Source organism: Sparassis crispa (genome assembly GCF_003851025.1).
Source record: "Sparassis crispa DNA, contig_000004F, whole genome shotgun sequence".
Lineage (NCBI taxonomy): Eukaryota > Fungi > Basidiomycota > Agaricomycetes > Polyporales > Sparassidaceae > Sparassis > Sparassis crispa.
This window is the reverse complement of record NW_020939751.1, coordinates 2,126,349-2,146,184: the sequence shown is the minus strand read 5'-3', so window position 1 is coordinate 2,146,184 and position 19,836 is coordinate 2,126,349. Positions and strand designations below refer to the sequence as shown.

General features: G+C 53.5%; 11 protein-coding genes across 11 annotated transcripts; 8 read left to right on the top strand and 3 right to left on the bottom strand.

Annotated features, from left to right (window-relative positions):
- Nucleotides 1-177: 177 nt before the first annotated feature.
- Nucleotides 178-720, top strand: SCP_0507530 (Transposon TX1 uncharacterized protein; the record flags this gene model as incomplete). The annotated part of the gene is made up of 1 exon (XM_027758809.1): nt 178-720. The coding sequence occupies one exon, from the start codon at nt 178-180 to the stop codon at nt 718-720; it is 543 nt and encodes a 180-aa protein (XP_027614610.1).
- Nucleotides 721-750: 30 nt separating this feature from the next.
- On the top strand, nt 751-2,079 carry SCP_0507520 (hypothetical protein; the record flags this gene model as incomplete). Its single annotated transcript, XM_027758808.1, has 1 exon — nt 751-2,079. The coding sequence occupies one exon, from the start codon at nt 751-753 to the stop codon at nt 2,077-2,079; it is 1,329 nt and encodes a 442-aa protein (XP_027614609.1).
- Nucleotides 2,080-2,307: 228 nt separating this feature from the next.
- On the top strand, nt 2,308-2,703 carry SCP_0507510 (hypothetical protein; the record flags this gene model as incomplete). The annotated part of the gene is made up of 1 exon (XM_027758807.1): nt 2,308-2,703. The coding sequence occupies one exon, from the start codon at nt 2,308-2,310 to the stop codon at nt 2,701-2,703; it is 396 nt and encodes a 131-aa protein (XP_027614608.1).
- A 1,230-nt stretch (nt 2,704-3,933) lies between these two features.
- Nucleotides 3,934-4,227, top strand: SCP_0507500 (hypothetical protein; the record flags this gene model as incomplete). The annotated part of the gene is made up of 1 exon (XM_027758806.1): nt 3,934-4,227. One exon carries the CDS (start codon nt 3,934-3,936, stop codon nt 4,225-4,227), a length of 294 nt encoding a protein of 97 aa, XP_027614607.1.
- A 1,392-nt stretch (nt 4,228-5,619) lies between these two features.
- Nucleotides 5,620-7,081, bottom strand: SCP_0507490 (hypothetical protein; the record flags this gene model as incomplete). The annotated part of the gene is made up of 5 exons (XM_027758805.1): nt 5,620-5,647; nt 5,700-6,597; nt 6,651-6,683; nt 6,743-6,764; nt 7,046-7,081. The coding sequence occupies 5 exons, from the start codon at nt 7,079-7,081 to the stop codon at nt 5,620-5,622; spliced, it is 1,017 nt and encodes a 338-aa protein (XP_027614606.1).
- Nucleotides 7,082-8,026: 945 nt separating this feature from the next.
- Nucleotides 8,027-10,596, top strand: SCP_0507480 (hypothetical protein; the record flags this gene model as incomplete). Its single annotated transcript, XM_027758804.1, has 4 exons — nt 8,027-9,216; nt 9,267-9,385; nt 9,445-9,577; nt 9,627-10,596. The coding sequence occupies 4 exons, from the start codon at nt 8,027-8,029 to the stop codon at nt 10,594-10,596; spliced, it is 2,412 nt and encodes an 803-aa protein (XP_027614605.1).
- A 636-nt stretch (nt 10,597-11,232) lies between these two features.
- SCP_0507470 (hypothetical protein) lies at nt 11,233-11,616 on the bottom strand (the record flags this gene model as incomplete). Its single annotated transcript, XM_027758803.1, has 2 exons — nt 11,233-11,432; nt 11,490-11,616. The coding sequence occupies 2 exons, from the start codon at nt 11,614-11,616 to the stop codon at nt 11,233-11,235; spliced, it is 327 nt and encodes a 108-aa protein (XP_027614604.1).
- Nucleotides 11,617-14,134: 2,518 nt separating this feature from the next.
- On the top strand, nt 14,135-15,540 carry SCP_0507460 (Phosphatidylinositol transfer protein; the record flags this gene model as incomplete). Its single annotated transcript, XM_027758802.1, has 7 exons — nt 14,135-14,434; nt 14,505-14,647; nt 14,712-14,870; nt 14,921-14,977; nt 15,031-15,107; nt 15,158-15,252; nt 15,340-15,540. The coding sequence occupies 7 exons, from the start codon at nt 14,135-14,137 to the stop codon at nt 15,538-15,540; spliced, it is 1,032 nt and encodes a 343-aa protein (XP_027614603.1).
- A 419-nt stretch (nt 15,541-15,959) lies between these two features.
- On the bottom strand, nt 15,960-16,548 carry SCP_0507450 (Histone H3.2; the record flags this gene model as incomplete). The annotated part of the gene is made up of 4 exons (XM_027758801.1): nt 15,960-16,130; nt 16,178-16,327; nt 16,391-16,446; nt 16,509-16,548. The coding sequence occupies 4 exons, from the start codon at nt 16,546-16,548 to the stop codon at nt 15,960-15,962; spliced, it is 417 nt and encodes a 138-aa protein (XP_027614602.1).
- Nucleotides 16,549-16,859: 311 nt separating this feature from the next.
- Nucleotides 16,860-17,334, top strand: SCP_0507440 (Histone H4; the record flags this gene model as incomplete). The annotated part of the gene is made up of 4 exons (XM_027758800.1): nt 16,860-16,886; nt 16,949-17,006; nt 17,057-17,166; nt 17,218-17,334. 4 exons carry the CDS (start codon nt 16,860-16,862, stop codon nt 17,332-17,334), a joined length of 312 nt encoding a protein of 103 aa, XP_027614601.1.
- Nucleotides 17,335-18,088: 754 nt separating this feature from the next.
- SCP_0507430 (hypothetical protein) lies at nt 18,089-19,268 on the top strand (the record flags this gene model as incomplete). The annotated part of the gene is made up of 2 exons (XM_027758799.1): nt 18,089-18,955; nt 19,014-19,268. 2 exons carry the CDS (start codon nt 18,089-18,091, stop codon nt 19,266-19,268), a joined length of 1,122 nt encoding a protein of 373 aa, XP_027614600.1.
- Between the last annotated feature and the right edge of the window lie 568 nt (nt 19,269-19,836).

The window sequence follows — 19,836 nt, the reverse complement described above, 5'->3', positions numbered from 1 at the left end:
GAACTCCTTCGGAATAAGCAGACTCGACTCACGACAAAAGCCAAATTCCACGCCCAAGCGGAGGAGATCGGATCGTACTGGTCGTCCCTGTGCAACCCCCGCAAGCCCAGAGACACGGTCTACTCCCTAAGATGCCCCGGATCTGACCCACCCTCCTATGAAAGCCAATCGGACAAAATGGCAAAACTAACCAGAGACTACCACGAGTCTATTCAACAGGATGTTCCTGCATGCACCCCCGAGGAGCGCGAACACACAACAATCGAAGCTCTAGACAACATCCACACACCGCTCCCTGCCAGACTACACACTAACCTCCAATTACAAATCACCGAAACAGACGTAGCTGATGCACTTGCGCTCTGCCAGTCAGGACGAGCAGCTGGCATAAATGGACTAATATATGAACTCTGGAAGGCGCTTCAGTCCCGTTTCCTGAACCACACATCAAACCACAAACCAGCCTTTAACATCATCCAAACACTCACCTGGATCTACAATGACATCGAACTAAACGGTGTCTCTCCCTCCACAGAATTCGCAACTGGCTGGCTCTGCCCACTTTACAAGAAGAAAGACAAAAGAGAGATATCCAACTATCGTCCCATTACCTTGCTCAACTCAGACTACAAAATCTTCACCAAGGCCCTCTCACTCAAACTAGCGAAGTCTGCACCATCAGTTATCCACACGAACCAGGCAGGATTCATCCCAGGATGAAACATCTTTGACCAGGTACGCCTCTCCCAGATGATGATACACTATGCCAAGGTGACCGAAGAAAATGGAGTTATCATTGCACTCGACCAAGAAAAAGCCTACGACAGAGTTGCACATGACTACCTGTGGAGAACACTGGATGCCTTCCACTTCCCCCCTAGTTTCACCGCAACGGTCCAATCCCTCTATGAACATGCCACAACAGTGGTCATCATAAACGGTGAGACCAGCTCCCCCTTTCGCATCACCCAAGGAGTACGCCAAGGAGACCCAATGTCCTGCCTTCTATTCAACCTTGCTATTGAACTGCTTGCATGCATGCTCCGAAATTCCCAACTCGAAGGCTTCTACATCCCTGGTGTACCTGAACGAATCATCACCACCCTATTCGCAGATGACACCATGACCTACTTGTCTGAACGGGATGATTTTGCCGTTCTCTCAGATATTCTGAATACCTGGTGCCTCGCTTCCACTGCCCGCTTCAATGTCGACAAAACCGAGATTATCCCGATCGGCTCCACTGAGTACCGAGAGCAAGTCATCACAAAACACTGCCTCGGGCCCCAGAGCCTTGCTTTCCCTGCCCAAGTGCACATAACATGCGACGGTGATGCCATCCGCTCTCTCAGTGCCTGGATTGGAAACAATGTCGACAATGCATCTCCCTGGTCAACAATAATGGACAAAATCAAAGCCTCCCTTCTACGATGGTCCCAAGGCCACCCGACCCTTAAGGGACGTCGCCTTATCATCCAAATGGTGATTGGAGGCATGACCCAATATCTAACTCGCGTCCAAGGTATGCCCAAACACATCGAAGAAAGCCTCACCAAGATTATCCGGAACTTCATGTGGGATGACCATCGGGGCCCAACAGTCAGCCTGGACATGCTCTGCCAACCTCTGACAAATGGAGGCCTCGGAGTTCTCCACCTCGCAGCCAGAAATGATGTGATCATCATCAAGGACCTACAATCTTTCCTAGACATCGGCCCTGACAGACCAACCTGGGCCTTCATCGTGGACTTCCTCATCCTCGAAAACATCACCCGCGCCTCCGGCAACGTCCCCGTAAATGCACAAACCAATATCTTCCTCCAAACCTGGAAGGTGAACATCCAGCCATCATCTCACCTTCCCATATTCCTCAAGAAGCTCCTCAAGACTGGCACAAAATATAAGGTAACCTTCGGAACCCTAAAACCATCCAAAAACCTCCAGTCAAAACTACCAATATGGTACCACTTTGGAGCCGGTGAACGTTTCCGCTCTCTAAACAATTCCCCTTCCGGTAAATGCCTCCGCGATAACCACAATGTAGCCACCATCGGCGACCTCCTCAAAACCACCAAATGAGACGGTGTACCGAACCTTGCCCCCCCGCACATAAGCAATAAAGCCTGCACTTGCAAGTATTGCTCGAGGGACCGCCAAACAAGGGGCTGCGAGAACCCGTTCCGCTGCTATATCGCCGCCATACATCTCCTCATCCTCATCGGGAAACGTTGGGACCCAATGACACAACCCCAAGATGATGCCCTCACACTCACTAAACATAGACGGCGGGCCAACCACACGGCCATCATGACAGACCAACAAATACTCTTCAACCCGTCAATCACTACCACCGGCCACTTAAAAGAAGGCTTCCGCATATTCTCTAACCACCTATCATCCTCCTTAACCGTCTCTCACCGCTCTGGTAGACCCGTTCTGGAAGAGAGCACAACAGTGTACACCGACAGCTCGTGCATCAACAACAGAGACCAAAACACGCAAGCAGGTGCCGGTATCTGGTTCACACACAATGATCCCCGTAACACAAGCCTGCGCCTCCCCTCACCCCACAACACCAACCAGGCCGGTGAGGTGGCTGCCATCCTCCAGGCATCACAAATTGTCCCCCCTTTCACTCCCCTCCATATCCTCAGCAACTCGAAGTACACAATCAATGGCCTCACCATTCACCTTCCCCACTAGGAAGATCGCAGATGAATCGACGTGGCAAACGCAGACCTCTTCCGCGCTGCAGCTGCAAATCTACATAGACGGGTAGCCACCACTATGTTCCAATGGGTCAAAGGACACGACCACATCGAAGGAAACGAAGAAGCTGATCACCTGGCCAGAAACAGCGCACGACGCATCCTCCCTGACCCACTAGACGTATCCGACACACACACCTTCTGCCCTTCCGGCGCGTGACTCACGACCATCTCACAAAGGACGGCCTACAAAGGTATCCTCATCCAATCACCAAGTCCATCCCGGAAATCCACCCGCAACACACTTGCCCACGTCCGACTGGCAATACAGTGCCTGCTGTAAAGCGGGCGTGCGTAAAACACATTTTTCCTCTTTGGAGGATCGTCGGGTGAAAGCCCCGCCGCAAAGCAGACCTCGGGAGGGCTGTCCGAGTACAGTCGCTCCCTTGTGTCGTTACGCTTACTCCAAAAAAGAAAAAAAATGTTACTGGGAAGAGTGAAATGAACTCCTATTCTTTTAGTTTATCACTTGTAGGGTAAGCTACAAGTGGAGGGAGAACTCTTCACTTATAGGGGGCTACAAGTGGAGAGAGAAGACTAAGGGTCGGGGCACCTCAGGGGTCCTTTTATACCCCTCGGGTGTCACCTGTTGTGACCGTTACATAGTAGTGTTACATGGCAAATTGGCCAATAGCAAAATAAGAGCATCATGTGATCAAAGGGAAAAGTAGGAAGAAAAAATGTCTTAGGACCTTCGTGTCCAATAGCATAAAGTGAGCAGGGAGAAACAGGGAAGACAAAACTCTTGGGACCTCCATGTCCAATAGCATAAAGTGAGCAGGGAGAAATAGGGAGAAAGCACTCTCCGAGTTTTTCCCATCCAATAGCATAATGTGAGCATCAGGTGACATGCTCGGCCAAACATTCTTGGATTCCGTGTTAGTCACGTGACTTCTTTGTTGAGCGCTTCACCGGTGGTTACATGTTCACAAGCCAAACACTTTTGGTGCATGACAGCGTGACACACTGCGAATCTGATGACCTCCAAAGGGACAATCCGTGGTATGCACTTGCCTTCGTGGATGCGTCGGGAGTTGGACTCGGCCTGTGCTTCCCCTTAGAGTGTGCGGGTCTGTACTCAGACTTACCTTGCCAGGCACTCAAGGACACAACCTTCTTTTTCGAAGCTTTGGCAGTCTGCTCCACAATCCACGAGATGACAGCAATGAGTGTGGAGCGAGTTCACCATATGGCTATTTACTCTGACAACACCAACACGGTTGCCTTGTTCGATACACTGCGAGCACTCCCAGCATACAACAGCATTGCGAAGAGTGCAGTTGATGTCCTCATCCGGGATGATATGCAGCTACGTGTCACCCATATCTTGGGCAAGGACAATGTCATTGCCGATGTGCTATCCCGGAAACAATTCACTTTAATAATGGAGTTGATTCCGGGCATTCAGTTCTCACCATTTACACCCTCTCAAGATGCGCTGGGGGCAGCAACGCGCTGATGCAATCCTCCTGCTGGACCCCATTCAGCAAAAATCTCCCTGAATCTGGACAAGCCGACCAGTGACGCGTGCCCAGATTCTCCACAAGCCAACGTGAGCCGATGAGACCCTCATATGCCCATTGCTTGGATGGGCTGTCTGTGCTGTACATCTTTACCTCTGGTCGGCCCATTTATTGACTCTGTTTGCACATACACAAGAAGGTTGGATGGGCCCAGGCAGCATCATTAGAAAACTTTCGGTTCGGCCCACTCAGAGGCCTGCAGAAGTAAGGCCTCAGATCTTCTACTTGGCCGACAGTTGATACAGGCATGCATGCCTGTAGGCAAAGTTGCACATTGACATACTTGACTCGGCCCACGGACAAGGCAAATGATCGAGTGTTCTCATGTCGGCCGATCCTTGGCTGTATTCGGTACTTTACTCTGGGCCCACCGTCAAGCATGTATGTTGAGTTTTCATGTCAGCCGATCCTTGGCTGTGTCTTATACTTTACACACGGCCGTAGCATTCTGTACCCATGATTTTCATGTTAGCCCATCCCTGGCTGTATTCAATACATTAGACTCGCTTCAATGCATTAGACTCGGCCCACCGTCAGGCGTGTACCTCGAGTTTTTGTGTCGGCCGATCCTTGGCTGTATTCGATAGACTCGGCCCACCATCAGGCATGTACCTAGAGTTCTCCTGTCGGCCCATGTGTGACTGTATCCCACATTTTAGACTCGGCCGCCGCATCGGCGTAGCATTCCATACCCAAGATGTTCATGCCGGCCCATCCCTGGCTGTATTCGATACATTAGACTCGGCCCACCGTCAGGCGTGTACCTAGAGTTCTCCTGTCGGCCCATGTATGACTGTATCCCACATCCTAGACTCGGCCGCCGCATCGGCGTAGCATTCCATACCCAAGACTCATTCGAGCTAATTCCACCTCGCTCGTAGGATGATCCCACAGGCTCATTTGATGCCATTCGACCTCAAAATCCAATGTTTTCACTGGGAATGAAGGGGTGGCTGAGGCAAAGGTGGGGACCGGCAAGTGTTCATAAGTAGAATGACGGACGTGACAGCAACACTACGATACTCAAACTTCATAGAATAGGACACTTAGTATGGTCAGATCAGAAGCGGTCACCGCCGGTAAATTCAATGGCACAGGGAAGTGGTCGAGAGCAAATCGTCACTTCAAATTGCGAGTCATACTACTGTACATGGGTCCAGAGAGCAACGTACGGATACACGGGGGACAGGAGGATGTTTGCCGAGTACAGTGCGAGCATCTCGCAGAAATTTGGGTGGAGGTGGGGGATAAAGAAAAATCACCAATCTGCATACAGAAACAAATTTTTTAGTGAAAGCGAAACGGAGGCGGAGTCCCCAGAAAATGAATCAGGCTGTGTTCTCCTGTGAGAAGGGGCTGAAAATCCATCAGTGAGCAGCACACTATAATCCACCAGAAAGGGACGCACTACTCTCGTCTAAGCTGTTCCACATCCCCAGCCAATACCGCCTTCCGGAGCCTCGCGGCCCTCTGCCAAACATCCTCCCCGCCGTCGATAAGCTGCTCCCACTCCTTGCGCATGTGGTCGCATTCCACCGCGCCGGGCGCGAGATACAGCCGCTCGTCCAGTTTCCTACAGTTCTCAACTTCAGCGATCAGCCCTCCGAGACCTCTTGCCATCAGCAAAGACAGTTCAAGCACGATGACGACCATCAGTTGTTTCTTTGGGACAAGCACCAACGCTGACCTCAAGACAATATGCGTCGCATAAGGGAGCGACGGTCTGAAAGGCAGCGCGACGTGAGTAAGGCACGGGGCAGCAAGCAGAAGCCGCGGCAACGCCGGCGTGTGCCTTGTCGCACACCATTGCAGATGGGTGAGGTTGGTCAGGTAGAAGGGTTGTGTTAAGAAGCAGTGAGATATCGCAATTTGTAATCCCCTGTAATGGTTCTCGTCTGACGGCAGTAGCGTGAGCTTCGTACACAGAATGGGCCGCATGGGATCCAGTCGCATCCTCGCGTACAGGCTCGACGTGCGTATGGCAAGGTTGGGGACGGATTCCCAGATCCAGGATGTGCTGAGGAGGGGGTAGGCCGACTTGCGGCCGTCCTCCATCCAGACGTTTTGGACATATGGCAGCAGGTGCTCGGGAAGACTGACGAGCTGCCTCGCTTGCTCTACAGGCGAAAGCGTCCGAACGAAAAACGGCAACGCGATATGGCGGAAGAGCTGGCACACTTGAGAGATCTGGTGGGCAGCATCTGGTCCGTCGAGGATGCGCTGCTCGATGATATCGAGTTGGAGCTCGATAGGAAGGCACGCTGGCGAGGTGTCGTTGTGGGCGCGCTCGGAGTCGACGTGCGGATCTGATACGATCAGGACATCGGGAGTCGTTGCAGACACCATCTTTCGTGCTCACCGTCGTGTATACAGGGAGACATGATATCGGGATCTGGATCAATCGTTCAGGAAATCGTGTCGCAGGTACATATATAGACGGAGTCATCTTACACGCGCTAAAGGTAACTTGTAACTGCTGTTGAACCTTGTTAAACTCGAGCTCACAATACCTGTGTGCCGCGGCGGTGAAGGTTGGAGGAGCGAAAGGTCAGGCCTTCAAGGAATAAACGGTCCGCCCGGGACGCGTGAACGACGCGTTCCTGCAACTGCTCGTTATTGGTCCGGTACTTAGATCTTCTTCGTGGTCGTCACATTCGCTGCATCTGCTGGCCGTGCTTCGATTTCTCACCTGGATGGCGGGCGTATCAGACCTTCGAGGTGAGGCTATTGGTGACAGCCTGTGTCTCTGCGTACCGGCTCCGTGTGGTTGAATAGGCGGATATCTTGCATGCGGAATTGGGAGTGATCTCTAGTTTCCGGGCAGTGTACCTCGCTGTGGCTCACGATAAATCGCGTACATCCTTGGTGCAAGGGCGGGGATCGCAAGGAGGGTATATACTTACGCGCCGTTCAGTCGTCGTCAGATGTTCTGAACGCGTCTAAGTTCTGCCAACAGGATGGCACGCTAGTACGAAAGGAGGGAGGGCTACGGGAGGGCGCAGTGATTTCCCCTTGCGGACTTGAATAGTTGATGCTGTCGCCATGAGCAACGGCGGGCAAGAGAAAATAATCGTTTTGGTGCCTTCAAGTGACAACGAAGCTCAGTACTTGAACGCGCGAGCCAAACGCCACGACGATGGCGGGATCAGAGGACGGGACAGATGGACGGGAAGGTGTTGGCGGGCCTGAGCAATAGAAGGAAATCGATCTCGGGCAGTGGCGCAACAGATGGCACCTGCCGTATAAGGGCATGGTGTCGAACCTGACGACGACGCGAGCAGCGAGGGCGACGAGTGCGCGGACTCTCTCTCTCTCGCCGACGTCTACATCTACCATACAGTCTCTTTTTTTTCTTTCTTCGCGGGACGCTGGGCGGGCCGACACGCAGCCTCAGTTCGGAGCCACGCGGCAGGACAATTGCACTTCCTGTTCTGGCCACCGCTAGGTCCTTTTCACTATACCCAAAGTGTCTCAACTACCTTCTTGTGCAAGTCTGACCTATCTCTGACATCTGCCCCGCTTTTTTCTGCTCTAGAACCACACTGGCCGAGCGCCAGCACTCTCTTAATTGCCACCGTTACGTTGGGCGTCCTCTACCGTTCCCAGGCTGGACGTGCTGTAGCCTCTCTTCACGGCATCCGTCTACTTTCTTCCTCTCCCAGGTGTGTTCTTACTCTCTTCCCCATCCCTCGCGTCTGACATCACTCACCTGTCCTGGAAGCTATAGGGCCAGCCATGGCTCAGACTGCGACAGAAGCACGCCTGCGCGAGAGGCGTAACCCCGTTCCCCTCTTGCTCTCGTCCTTCCCTGTCCCACCGTCCCATATTCCTGCCCACCCATTTCCACCCATCACTAATGTCAACCCTCCACCAAGTCTACCCCCTTCTTCCCCACTCCCACCTGTTCCCGGTCCTTCCCCCATCACAGAGCAGGAAACGCTTAGCTTCATCTCCGCTGCTCGTTCACGTCGCACCTCTAAGCTCTCCCTCGCGTCCTCAACCTATTCCCTTCGCGATTCGACCGCTACTATCGCGAGCAACGCCAGCGGCAGCAACTGCAGCCTTCCTTCTCTCTCTCCCTCCGTCAGCATCACTCCCCATGACTCCTCCCGCTCCCTCCGCTCCTTCCCCTCCAGTGGCTCCCTCTGTATACCCAGTACTTCTAGGTTTGCCGATATCTCCCCCGTAATACAACCTCGCATATGTGAGGAGGATCCCGCAGAGCTCACTCGCTTGTCCCTCGACGAGATCTCCATCCCAGCCTCGATTCCAGATCCCGACCTCAGCGATAACGAAAAGCTTCTCGAGTTTGGCGTGCTCCCATCGCGTCGCCTCTCACAATCCAGGCTCAACACTGATCGCGACCTCGAACCGCCGGTATCCGCTCCCGCTACCCTCGCCACGTATCGTCAGCCGTGTCCCGACCTCCGGAAGCATCATCTCGACAAAGACCTTCCGCCTCTGCCGTCTTTCGACCCACCACGATCCGCCCCAGCGTTCCCTTCACGTGCAAAGCGTTCAGACAGCCCCGATATCGGCGACATCATCGCCGCCACCCCTCGCCCGCGACGCAAGTCCGCATCCGCCAGTCTCCGCTCACGCTCCAGGTCGCACGCCGCCCTCAAGCGATGCGGTAGCGACGGCATCTCCGCGTTCCACAGGAGCTCTGGCAGCTCCAGGACCAGCCGGACATCCCTCGCCCAGCGCTCGCGTCCTGCGTCTCCCACTGAGCTCGCGTATCTACGCGATGCAGCGGACTATGCGCGGAATGACGATTCCTTCGTGTCGGATTACGGAGTACAGCTAGATGCCACGGGCACTCCGTTGGATATGTTGGACAGGAATGAGGAGGAACGGTTGGACAGGGAACTTGACGGGGATGGGAGCGATACGGATTCCAGCTTGGACGTCCACACACCGCTACCGTAAGTTTTTGTCGCACACCGTCGGGTTCATCCACTCAGCTATCTCGCAGGAATCTGATGCTAAGAGATGGTCTCTTGTCGCCCAACTCGAAACTCCTGCCGCAATCGTCCCGCGCGTCGTCTCCGGTGCCCGGTGGGCGGCCTGGCAGTCGGTTCAGCGTAGTCAGCGGTAAGCACATACATCACTTGCTCTCTCCTTATCTTCTCGTGGTTTAATATATTCCACAGACGCGTCAGTGATGACAAAATCTGGTCTGTACAAGGACCAACGCGACACTGTACAACGGCGCATTCGACATCGCGACGGTAGGCTGCTCCGCGGCGGTATCGGGCTCACGACAGGACTCGGCTGGAGCGATAGGTACGTGCGGTGACTTTCGTGTACATCGCGCCCTAACTTTTTCCTGCAGCGAGGATGAGGATGCACCGTCGCCGCTGACCAGTCAGCTCCTGTCAAGTGCGCACTCGAGGAAGTCGCTCCCAAAGTCCTTTACTATTCCATCTCGCCCTTCCTCGCACCTCGCGCGTTCCGTCAGTGCCCCCATATCAGAACCTCGCTCGACATACGATCCGGTCTCTGAACCGCTGCCCGTTAAGCCGCGTTCGCCCTCGACGTCGCTCCAGCGGAGAGAACCTTACGGCGTCGATCGCCGGATAAGCACAAGTAGCTCCGCGTCAAGTGCATCCTCGGCGTTCGGTATGCAGTCGCGCACGTCGATGTCCTCGCTGCGGTCCGCCCCGTCGTTAGGCCGGATCAAGGTTCCTGTCCCACTGGACCACATTAACGAGCGGGAAGAGTCGAACATCGACATGTCGTCGTCATCCAACGCCAGCTCGCCTCTGCCTGTCACGCCCGTAGGCTCCGAGGACGGAACGCAGACGCCGCGCAAGTCGCTCTCAGACGTCCGCATACGTACACAATCGGGTTCGAGGACACCGAACCCCCCATCGTCTTTCACAAACCAGAAGGCAGTGCCTCGCCCTCTGCGGCTCCCGCAGGTCCATAATTCGGCTCAGTCATCGCAGGACGGAGGCACACGTTCATCCTTGTCGTCCAGCACCCGTGGTCACACAGGTAGCCTCGGCAGCGCGCAGAGCACCGAGCGACCGCGCACCTACTCGGGCGGACTCCAGCCTCCTCGGACACCCTCGACACCGCGATCCCCCCCTCAGTCGGCTCTCTCCTATGCACAAAGAGGGCTGGTCGCTCAGCCTTCTGCATCTCCGCGTTTATCGCCCGCGAAGCCCGAGCTCGTTTCGCAGGCGATCAAGCCGAAACCGCGCACAGGCACCGGCATGGTGTATCGCACGACGTCAAATAAAGACCTCCGCCCGAGTTTAATGCGCATGCCGAGCTCGCCCATGATCAGGACGTCGTAGGGCGTCGGCGTGGGAGGGAACGTGGCGCGGCCTTGTACATCTCGTGTAAGTTCGCTTCGATCTATAGTCTTATAGCGGTCCTTTTTATGGTACCGCATTCTATTACTTTCCTTTCTTGCCTCTCCCTTGCGCCGTTACGTGTACATCACCACTACATACCCTCCCGAGGATGACTGTCTGGAATCTGGATTGACTGCATTTCCCGTCGTCGCTCGTTTATCCCTCCGCCGGAGGCTTCTCGTTAAGATAGCATTGTTGCTCCCGTTCACATACCATGTTGCATGTCATGATACTGTATACCCCACACTTCGACACTTCGGATTCACGAGGATGCATAGCTTACACATTATTCCGGAGGTGGAGGAGCTTGTGGATAGATTGTACACTACTAGAATACAATCGTTACGAGTATCGCAGGATGCGATATCGGTATGCTGCAGTATATGTGATGTCTGTCGGCCACCTGAGGTTCAAACAGAGAAGGCGTAATCGCTTTATTTGACTGAGGAGAGAAAAAAATGGTGAGAATGTGGAGAAGTCCCTCCGGATGGTAGTGGGCTGTCAAATTTTCAATATTCAATGTCAACGTGTTGTCCTGAGCGCGACGAGCGAGCCGTTGACTGCCGAGGTCGTGGCCTAGGAATAAAACGCGAACAATAATTGCTTGGAAATGAGTGACGAAATATGTGATACGGGAAGTTCATGGATCCTGTGTGCGATTACCGCGGCAGATTCGTCCGAGTTGTCGGCGGTGTTAACCTGGATCGCTGGTGCCACGCCGACTGTCGTAAGGCCTTGCGCAGTATCAGGAGTAAAGTGGAGGAATGGGCGAACCACTGATGAGACAGCAGTCAACGTTTGACCGTTTCCGTCGGATAATAACATTGGCTCACATGTTTGCAATGATGCGCCGAACTCGGTGGACTTCCTGCACTCAATACGCGCGACACAGATCTTTCCCGAACGTCGCCACCTCGACTCCTCGTCGAAGTACCTCGAAAAACGTCGCTCTCGCCTCATGCTCATTAACGCTCTCCAACAACGGGTACGTACGCGTATACGCACAGTGGAAACGTGAGTGCGCGAGAAGTTCGCTGCTGCGTTTCAGATGCGCATAATCGATCGCAAATCGATCGTGTCCGTCTCGAGCTTAACAGTGAACATGATGCATAGCTTCTGCCGGTGATTTGGTGGACGGGAGGGATGCGAGAAGCGGCGGGAGCTGTACACCAAGCTCGGGTGGGTTGCCGCAGTTGAATATGCTGCAGTAACGAAATCTCGCTCAATCTCGCTCAATCTCGTTCAATCTCGTTCAAGGCACCGCTTCGTTGCGAACACTGGCGCGAAGTCAGAATGGATGTAGCGGACAGCAGCAGATCGGCATACCTTCGAAAGGTTGATGCGTGTCAAAGGTTAAATCAGTTCTTCAGGTACAGCGTCCGGATGAGCCGCTGTAGTTTGACTAGGATGCGTTTTGTATACAGCCAAAGACACGAGGTTCGATCCTACTGCGAAACGCGTGTGTGAATGAGACACGGAGGAGGAATCGATCAGCAGACTGCTGTTGTATTCGACGACGTACATCGTCAGGGAATGTAGACGAGGAAAAGTGCAGAAGAAGTACTGAAATAGTCCTAAGTTAGGTTAGCAAGTTACGAAGCATGGGGCGACCGAGATAAACGTCGACGACGCCGCAAAATCGGCTCACGAACGTAGGGCTTCAGTCCGGAGCGCAGGGAATACGGAGAGATTTTGCATTCGACCTTGAAGCTAGTGCTCAAGCTTAGATTGGTGAGTGTAATCGTCAGCGAAAATACGCAGTATGAAAGGAGTGAGCAATACGTACCGTATTACAGATGTCTTCATAGCTGCAGCATTTAGGCCATTTACTGTGACAAGGCTTCAAGCTTCGTGACGGTGACGCGGTTGGTGCGGACACAGAAGCGTCGAAGTCAAAGCACATCGAAATTCGTCCAACGAATCAACCGTACACGGGTCGGGACTGGACGCTTGGTGCTCTACTCCTTCCGAACACAAATACCACAATTAGCAACGAGGCACCTGAGATTGTTCAATGGAGTAAACGCACAAAGTATGCGTCCTCCATCCCACGGAGACATGCCCAGATCCCTGAGCCTTGAATGCCTATTGTTAGAAACATGCTGATGCACGGCCAAAATTTATTCGACTGCGGCATCGACCGTTTAGCGTAGTTGAGCATGGGCAATGACAACAATTTACGTTGTCCTGTCAAAATTCTGGGATTAAAGGGTCCGTAGCAATCGCGGCTTCGTGTCTTCCTGTGAAAGCGTTGTGTTGATCACCTGCATGGCAGAAATGTCAGCCCTTTACTAACCACGTTCTACTGAGAGTCGTATCTTCTTGGCCAGATTGAACAAGGGAAAGGAACGATACAAGCCACTGAATGGCTCATCGTAGATGCCCCCGATATCAATGTCGGGCTTCAAAATCTGTCGACACCGCTAAGCGTGAAAGTCGCTGTTCCTCGCAGGCTCAAGTCTGCGGAGGAAGTTCGAGTCTTCGTCAACGCAAGGCAACTCAAACGCCACCAGCTACAGGTTGCAAAACCATCCAACAGCAACGGGTCGGCCATCTCGAGCACCGCTCGAATACCTGCATGGCTACCCCGGAAACCGAGCGAGGTCTTCAGCAGTCAACCCTGGGGTCTAGCGAGACAAGGCTAGATGTATCAGTATGTACGGCGCGCCACGGAGTGAAGATATCGCGCTAAAAACCACACCCGCTCTCTTATTTTGGGTTCTTGTGGCTTCTATTGCTGCACCTAGCCTCCCGCACTGCTCTTATTTCGCCAGGTATACAGGGTGAACATCAAGAACTATCTAGCAGAGACGGGAGATGGGAGCACTGGGAATGGTTGAAGTATTTGGAGCGGGACTCAAGGAGACCGCTAAGATGACTGAGACATTGAGAGAGGGGACAACACTCTACAAACAGCGAGATAGGGTGCGTCAAATTCTTGGTCGGGCTGTGAAAGGTTGCGATACGTACCGGTGAATATATTAATAAGAAGCAGAGTACAGAGGAAAAGCCGAGACAAAAATTGGCAAACAGACGGTATCGTGAAGAAGCACATCACTGCGCACTTGCCAACGGAGATGAGGATAATGCATCTCAGGAAGATCCTCTATTCAGCGGGCTAGTGATTCCCAACTTGAAGGCTTTCCGAATGGGAAGCAGGTAGTACAGAATGTCGCCTTCCATGACCGGTCGGCAGTCTTCAAAGTATTCGTTGGGAACAGAGATCCGGTATCCGGTAGAGCCACGTACAGAAAACCACGCCGGAAGCAGCTAGAACGCATTGTCGCAGTGTGGTTCCGCGGCGATCTTCAAGTCCACGGCGGACTTCAAATTGCCCAAGTACAATCTTATCAGATAGCGGGCAAGTATACTTGTAGTAGTAGCACCCAGGTAGCGCCGGCGAAGTTGCGAAAGGACGACTCGGAGTTCGTCGCGTTTCTCTTAGATTCTACTGCCTCTCACCCAACACGAGCACGCCATGTCTGAGCCCACAGCGGCCACAACTGCTGCAGAATCTACTCCCGACGTCTCCGACATGTCCGTGTCCCTCAACGAGGTGCAAGACGTCTCTCCTGACTCCAAGGTGACGGAGACGCTGGATAACCATGGTCCCGCAGCAGCGCTCGATTCTACTGCAGTAGAGCCGGAGCCTATTCCAGTTGCGGCCGAAGTGAATTCCTCTTCTGAGCCTACCCCAGAGCAAGAGAGCCAAGAGTCGCAGAATGCACTGACGCAGAAATTCACTGCGGAGGAGTGGGCGGCCGTGAAGGCTCTGCGGGTACGAAATTTTCGTTTCGCGCCGCTGAAGTTAGACTATAGCATGTCTGACCACATGGGTATCTACGCAGGCGAAGCTTCCTGAGGTATTGAAGGAGGCATTCCCGAAGATGGACCAAAACGTGCCCATCACGCTCTGGGGAGTGTCCATCACTGCGAACGGACCGCACGACGCTCGTGTCAGCGTTGTGCTCATAAAATTCCTCCGTGCGAGGTACGCCATTCGTTGAATTTTTTCGCTGCTCGTTGTCATATGCTGGCGCTCACACGACTGACAGGGACCTAAGCGTCACGGACGCGCAGCAGATGCTCGTGAAGACGCTGCGCTGGCGTGCTGACTTCAAGATCGATGACGTCGTGAAAGAGCAATACGACGAGAAAATATTCGGTCCAGTTGGCCGTGTGTTCGGGAAGGACAAGGAGGAGCGGCCTGTGACGTGAGTATCACACTGCACTCATATCGTTGGTCCGACTAAGCATCGCGCAGGTATAACCTGTACGGCACAAGCAAGGAAGCATTTTCAGACGTAGACCGCTTCATCAGGTACGCCTGTACACTTGCGGTTACCATTCATTATGCTGATGAATAATCCATAGATGGCGTATCGCTTTTATGGAGAAGAGCATCAATTTGCTTGACTTTGAGAACATAGACCAGATGGTGCAAGTACACGGTAAGCCTCCGCGTGTCATGTAATTCTCTGCACTGATTTCTTGCGTGTAGACTACGAAGGCGTGAGCCTGCGCCGGACGCCAAGCGAGAAGGCCGCCGCTGCACAAGCCACGGCGATCTTCCAAGACTACTACCCAGAGTTCCTAGTAAGCTCGTGCTCTTCTCCTTCCTCTCTCTAGCCACCACGCCTTTGTTGGCATGCACCAAAGCATACTGATGTCCGCTCATAACAGTCACGCAAGTTCTTCGTGAATATCCCCGCGTTGCTCACGTGGATCTTTTGGCTCTTCAAACCTCTCATCTCCGCCGCAACTCTTGCCAAATTCACGCCCGTGGGCACCGGGGCGCAGACCATTGGAGCGGCCCTACTTCCCTACATCGACGCGACGGAACTCCCGAAGCGGTATGGCGGCGAGGCGAGCGACTTCGCATGAGTGCCTCGTTGGTTCCTATCTACTCGTCGGTATGGATTCCCCGTAGTTGTCATTCTAGCTTGAGTGGGTGTATGCGGGTGCACCACTCGCTCTTGGATCAAATACTGGTTGTACAATAGATATACCCGCCTCGTACTCACTGCTTGCTCACATTCCTTAGATATTAGATAGTCTCCCCACTCTGTACAGTAACTATGGGACTGCGTCTTCGGTGGCTTCATCAGACTCACATGGACCGAACACGCGTGACAGACGTATTAAGTGTACTGGACATAGTCTTCTGTCGACATCCAAACCCAATGAGCAATTCTGCAGGCGGACCTACTTGCTTCAAACCCACAAGGATGTGCAATCAAGAAATTAATAGAGGAAGATAAATAAATACAGTGGGTACAATACAACTGCGCAATACATTCAGTCTATGACCGCTCTCCCCGCAATCGCCGTGCGAGCGCGAGGTCTTTCGGCTGGATGGTGACACGCTTTGCATGGATGGCAGCGAGGTTGGTATCCTCGAAGAGCGAGACAAGGTATGCCTCCGAGGCCTCTTGCAGTGCCATGACGGCGGAGGACTGGAAGCGGAGGTCGGTCTACACGCACGTTAGCACATTGGCATTAGAAAGAGGCCCTGACTCACCTTGAAATCTTGTGCGATTTCGCGGACAAGTCGCTGGAAGGGCAGCTTCCGGATGAGAAGTTCGGTGGATTTCTGGTACCGTCGGATCTCGCGCAGTGCGACAGTGCCAGGACGGAAGCGGTGAGGCTTCTTCACGCCACCGGTGGCAGTCTAGTAGTCGAAAGCGTGAATAAAGAAATAATACGCTGCACCAAGGCTAATGTCAAAACCTACGGTCGCAGTTTTGCGCGCTTGGGATTTCGCCGCAAGTTGTTTGCGTGGGGCCTTGCCTGTAGATGCCAGTCAGTCACGTCAAGGGCAATGAATGTAACAAAGGTTGTAGCCCACTGACCCCCGGTAGACTTGCGTGCAGTTTGCTTAGTACGAGCCATTGATAAGAGTTATTGAAATATGAATACACAAGGACGTAAGGCAACGACGCGGCGTGAAGTAACGGCAGAGGCACCGGTGGGAAGGAGGCTTATATAGGGCTAGGCGCCGAGACGCGTCGCGTCAACAAACGCATGGTCACGTGCCCGTTGACGAGGATTCAACAAATTAGAGTTTCCTCCACGTGCAGAGCTTCCCTAGGCCCGCTCTATATAAAGCCGCCTCGACGTTCTGAGAATTCGTTTTATTGTTTGCGCTCGACTTCCACCATAGTTTTACACCCACTGCCTTCGGCTTTTACTACTCGATAATCATGTCTGGCCGCGGGAAGGGTGGAAAGGTGAGACTTTGACTTTGGCTTTATTGTCCATTCTATTGCGCAGTGGCTTACATAGCGTGTAGGGTCTCGGAAAGGGTGGCGCCAAACGTCACCGCAAGATTTTGCGCGACAACATTCAGGGTAAGCGTAAGCCGCCGGTAGTTAGTCGACAGCAACTGACTTGACCCCAGGTATCACGAAGCCTGCCATTCGCCGCCTAGCGCGCCGTGGGGGTGTGAAGCGTATCTCGGGGTTGATCTACGAGGAGACACGAGGAGTGTTGAAAATTTTCTTGGAGAATGTAAGTTATACCCTGCCTCCGCCCCTCGACATGTTTCTGACACTTTTGCAGGTAATTCGCGACTCGGTAACATACACGGAGCATGCGAAGCGGAAGACGGTGACGGCACTGGACGTGGTGTATGCGCTCAAGCGGTCAGGGCGTACGCTCTATGGCTTTGGAGCGTGAGAAGTCGTGTCTTTGTCCGGGCTTTTGTCGGTGTACGAGTACCTACTGTATAACAGTTATTATCCTATCTATCTATCTGATCACCTCCGTCTGTATCATTTTACAGCTTGTGATGAGAATTGCCAAGTCTTCCGTCTGCTCTTGATGTCACGATGCTTGTGGTGAGCTTTTTCTGGCTGTCGAAGGGTGCCTCCAGGTGTCCGCATTGTGTGGTAGTGATTGTCTGAGCACGGTGCGTCACCCTTCTGGTCTGCTGTGTATGCCGCGTGGCTTTCATCCTTAATGTCTTCCACTCAGACCATCTTTCGGCGACGCTGTTCATTAGGTTGCGGCGGCGATGCAGAAATATTGTAGATTCTGCATTAAGGCGAGGGGCCCAAAGGCGGGTATCTTCGCTCCATGTCTACCTGGAAGCTGATGTAGGGGAGAGCTCGAGGAGATTACGGCCCAGGTTGGCAATTTTCTCCAATTCACCGTCCCGCGATTTATCCGCATCCCAGTCAACTCTCGCACCGCTCCCGTCGCCTCACCGTCTCCACTTGTTCCGAGGCGCACACCAGGAGTTCGCCATACATGTCCGTGACCTTCGTCTTTCTTTCGCTCGACCACCATACGTACCCTTTTCCGCGCGGTCACGAAGATCCCCTCTCTCGTCGTCACCTTGGAACAGGAGTCATCGTGTCGGTGCTTGCGCTCTAGTAGCAAAAGTATCCCGTGCTCTAGCGTAGCAACCTCCGACGCGCGATCACCGGCAATGTACAGCCAGCTCCCGAATGAGACGCTCACCATTATCTTTGAGAATTTGCAGCCTGGCGTGCTAGCTGAAGTAATGCGTGCATCGCATCGCCTTCGAGCCGTCACTGAGCGCATCCTGTATGCCAATATTGTTGTCGCAGAGAGCCTCTCCGCCGCGTCACTAAGCCCTGTCCACACCATCAATTGCTGTGAAACGCTCGTCGCCCATCCACACCTCGCAGACGTCGTCAGGAAGCTCGCCGTCCGCTGGCATACAGACCCTGGCCCACGCGAGCCATATCTCACTTCGGTCATCCCTGCCGTCTCCACTCTCAATCAAGCGCTATGCTCGCTCATCCACCTTGAATCCCTCGAACTTGCGTTCGGACTCACCGGTGCCCCTCTTTCGCTGCATGACGTTCTGACTCACTGCACCTTCCCGGCGCTCCGTCTGTTTGCTTTGAGCGGGATCGGTCGCGGCACCCTTCCGCCCAAGTTCCACGCGCCATCGCCGCCCATTGCGTGGTTTCTCGCAGACACGCCCTCTATCCAGCACCTTCGTCTACCTGACCTCCACGAGCGCGTCACACTCGCGCCCGCGGATCTCCCCTTCCTCGCTACCTTCCGCGGATCGCCCATCGCTGCTGCATCTGTCATTCCCGGGCGCCCTGTGCACTCGCTCGCCCTCGTCGGCCACCAGTTCGTCACGGAGCCGGACCTTGAGCATATAGCGCAGTCTGCTGTGCGCATCCGATGGCTCGACCTCAGCGGCATGTCAGTTACACCCATCCTCCTACGCGACATCTCGAGGCACCTCACTAGCATGGAGTTCTTGAAAGTCAGGCTCGCGCTGCGGCATACCCTACACCATTCCCTTTCAGGTATTGTGAGTTACACTTTCTCGTCCTTGGTGGTTGTCATGTGTTCACGTTTCGTCGTTCCAGAGCATCCTCGCGGGCCTCACTCCCGTGCTCGGTGCATTCCCTTTACTGCGACAGCTTGACCTTTCCCCAACGAGCGTCATTGAAGGTGTCGGTTCCAGTAATGCACTCGAGGAGTCCACATTATGTACGACATGGGCGCGCAGCTGCACCGCACTTCGGCATATTATCTTTCCGTCGCACACAGAGTGGACATTAGCACCCGAACAAGTGTGGGTGCCCCATGCGCAGGTACCTGCGCGGTATACGAAGGCGTAGGTTTGGTCTTGATCCAAGGGGAAAAAAACTGAGGGTATATATTTTCTCTTGCTCAACATATTTTTATAGCAGGTCGCTGTTGGACCAGGTTCATAGCCAGGATCGATCACCATCGACTATAACTTATGTCCCTCTGTATTTATATTGTAATACTTCTTCATAAAACTGAACTACCTTGATGGAAATGCTGTGACATAACAAGGCCTCGGAGTTGCCGTACTTGGCAGGTCGCCTGCCCGTTTAGGTGCCCTACTCCCAACCTACTCCAGGGCAAAGATTTCCCGTCTCTGATCCTGATACCACAATGTAGATAAAATGTCACATTGAATAAGCTCGTGGTGGTACTATTGGCCGCAAAGTACTGGTGACTCGGATTTGCCAGAGGTCGCCTCTGAACCTCAGTTGAGTCTGCTATCCTCCATTGTCAACATTCCGCTTCAAATCTGATTGCATCTAGTGCTCTGCCATCATAACACCAATCTTGCACCCCGCTGGATGTGCATACAGAGCTGGCTTGGAAGACGCAGTTGATGCAGACCGAATGCAGCCTGGAGAAGTCGATAGCACA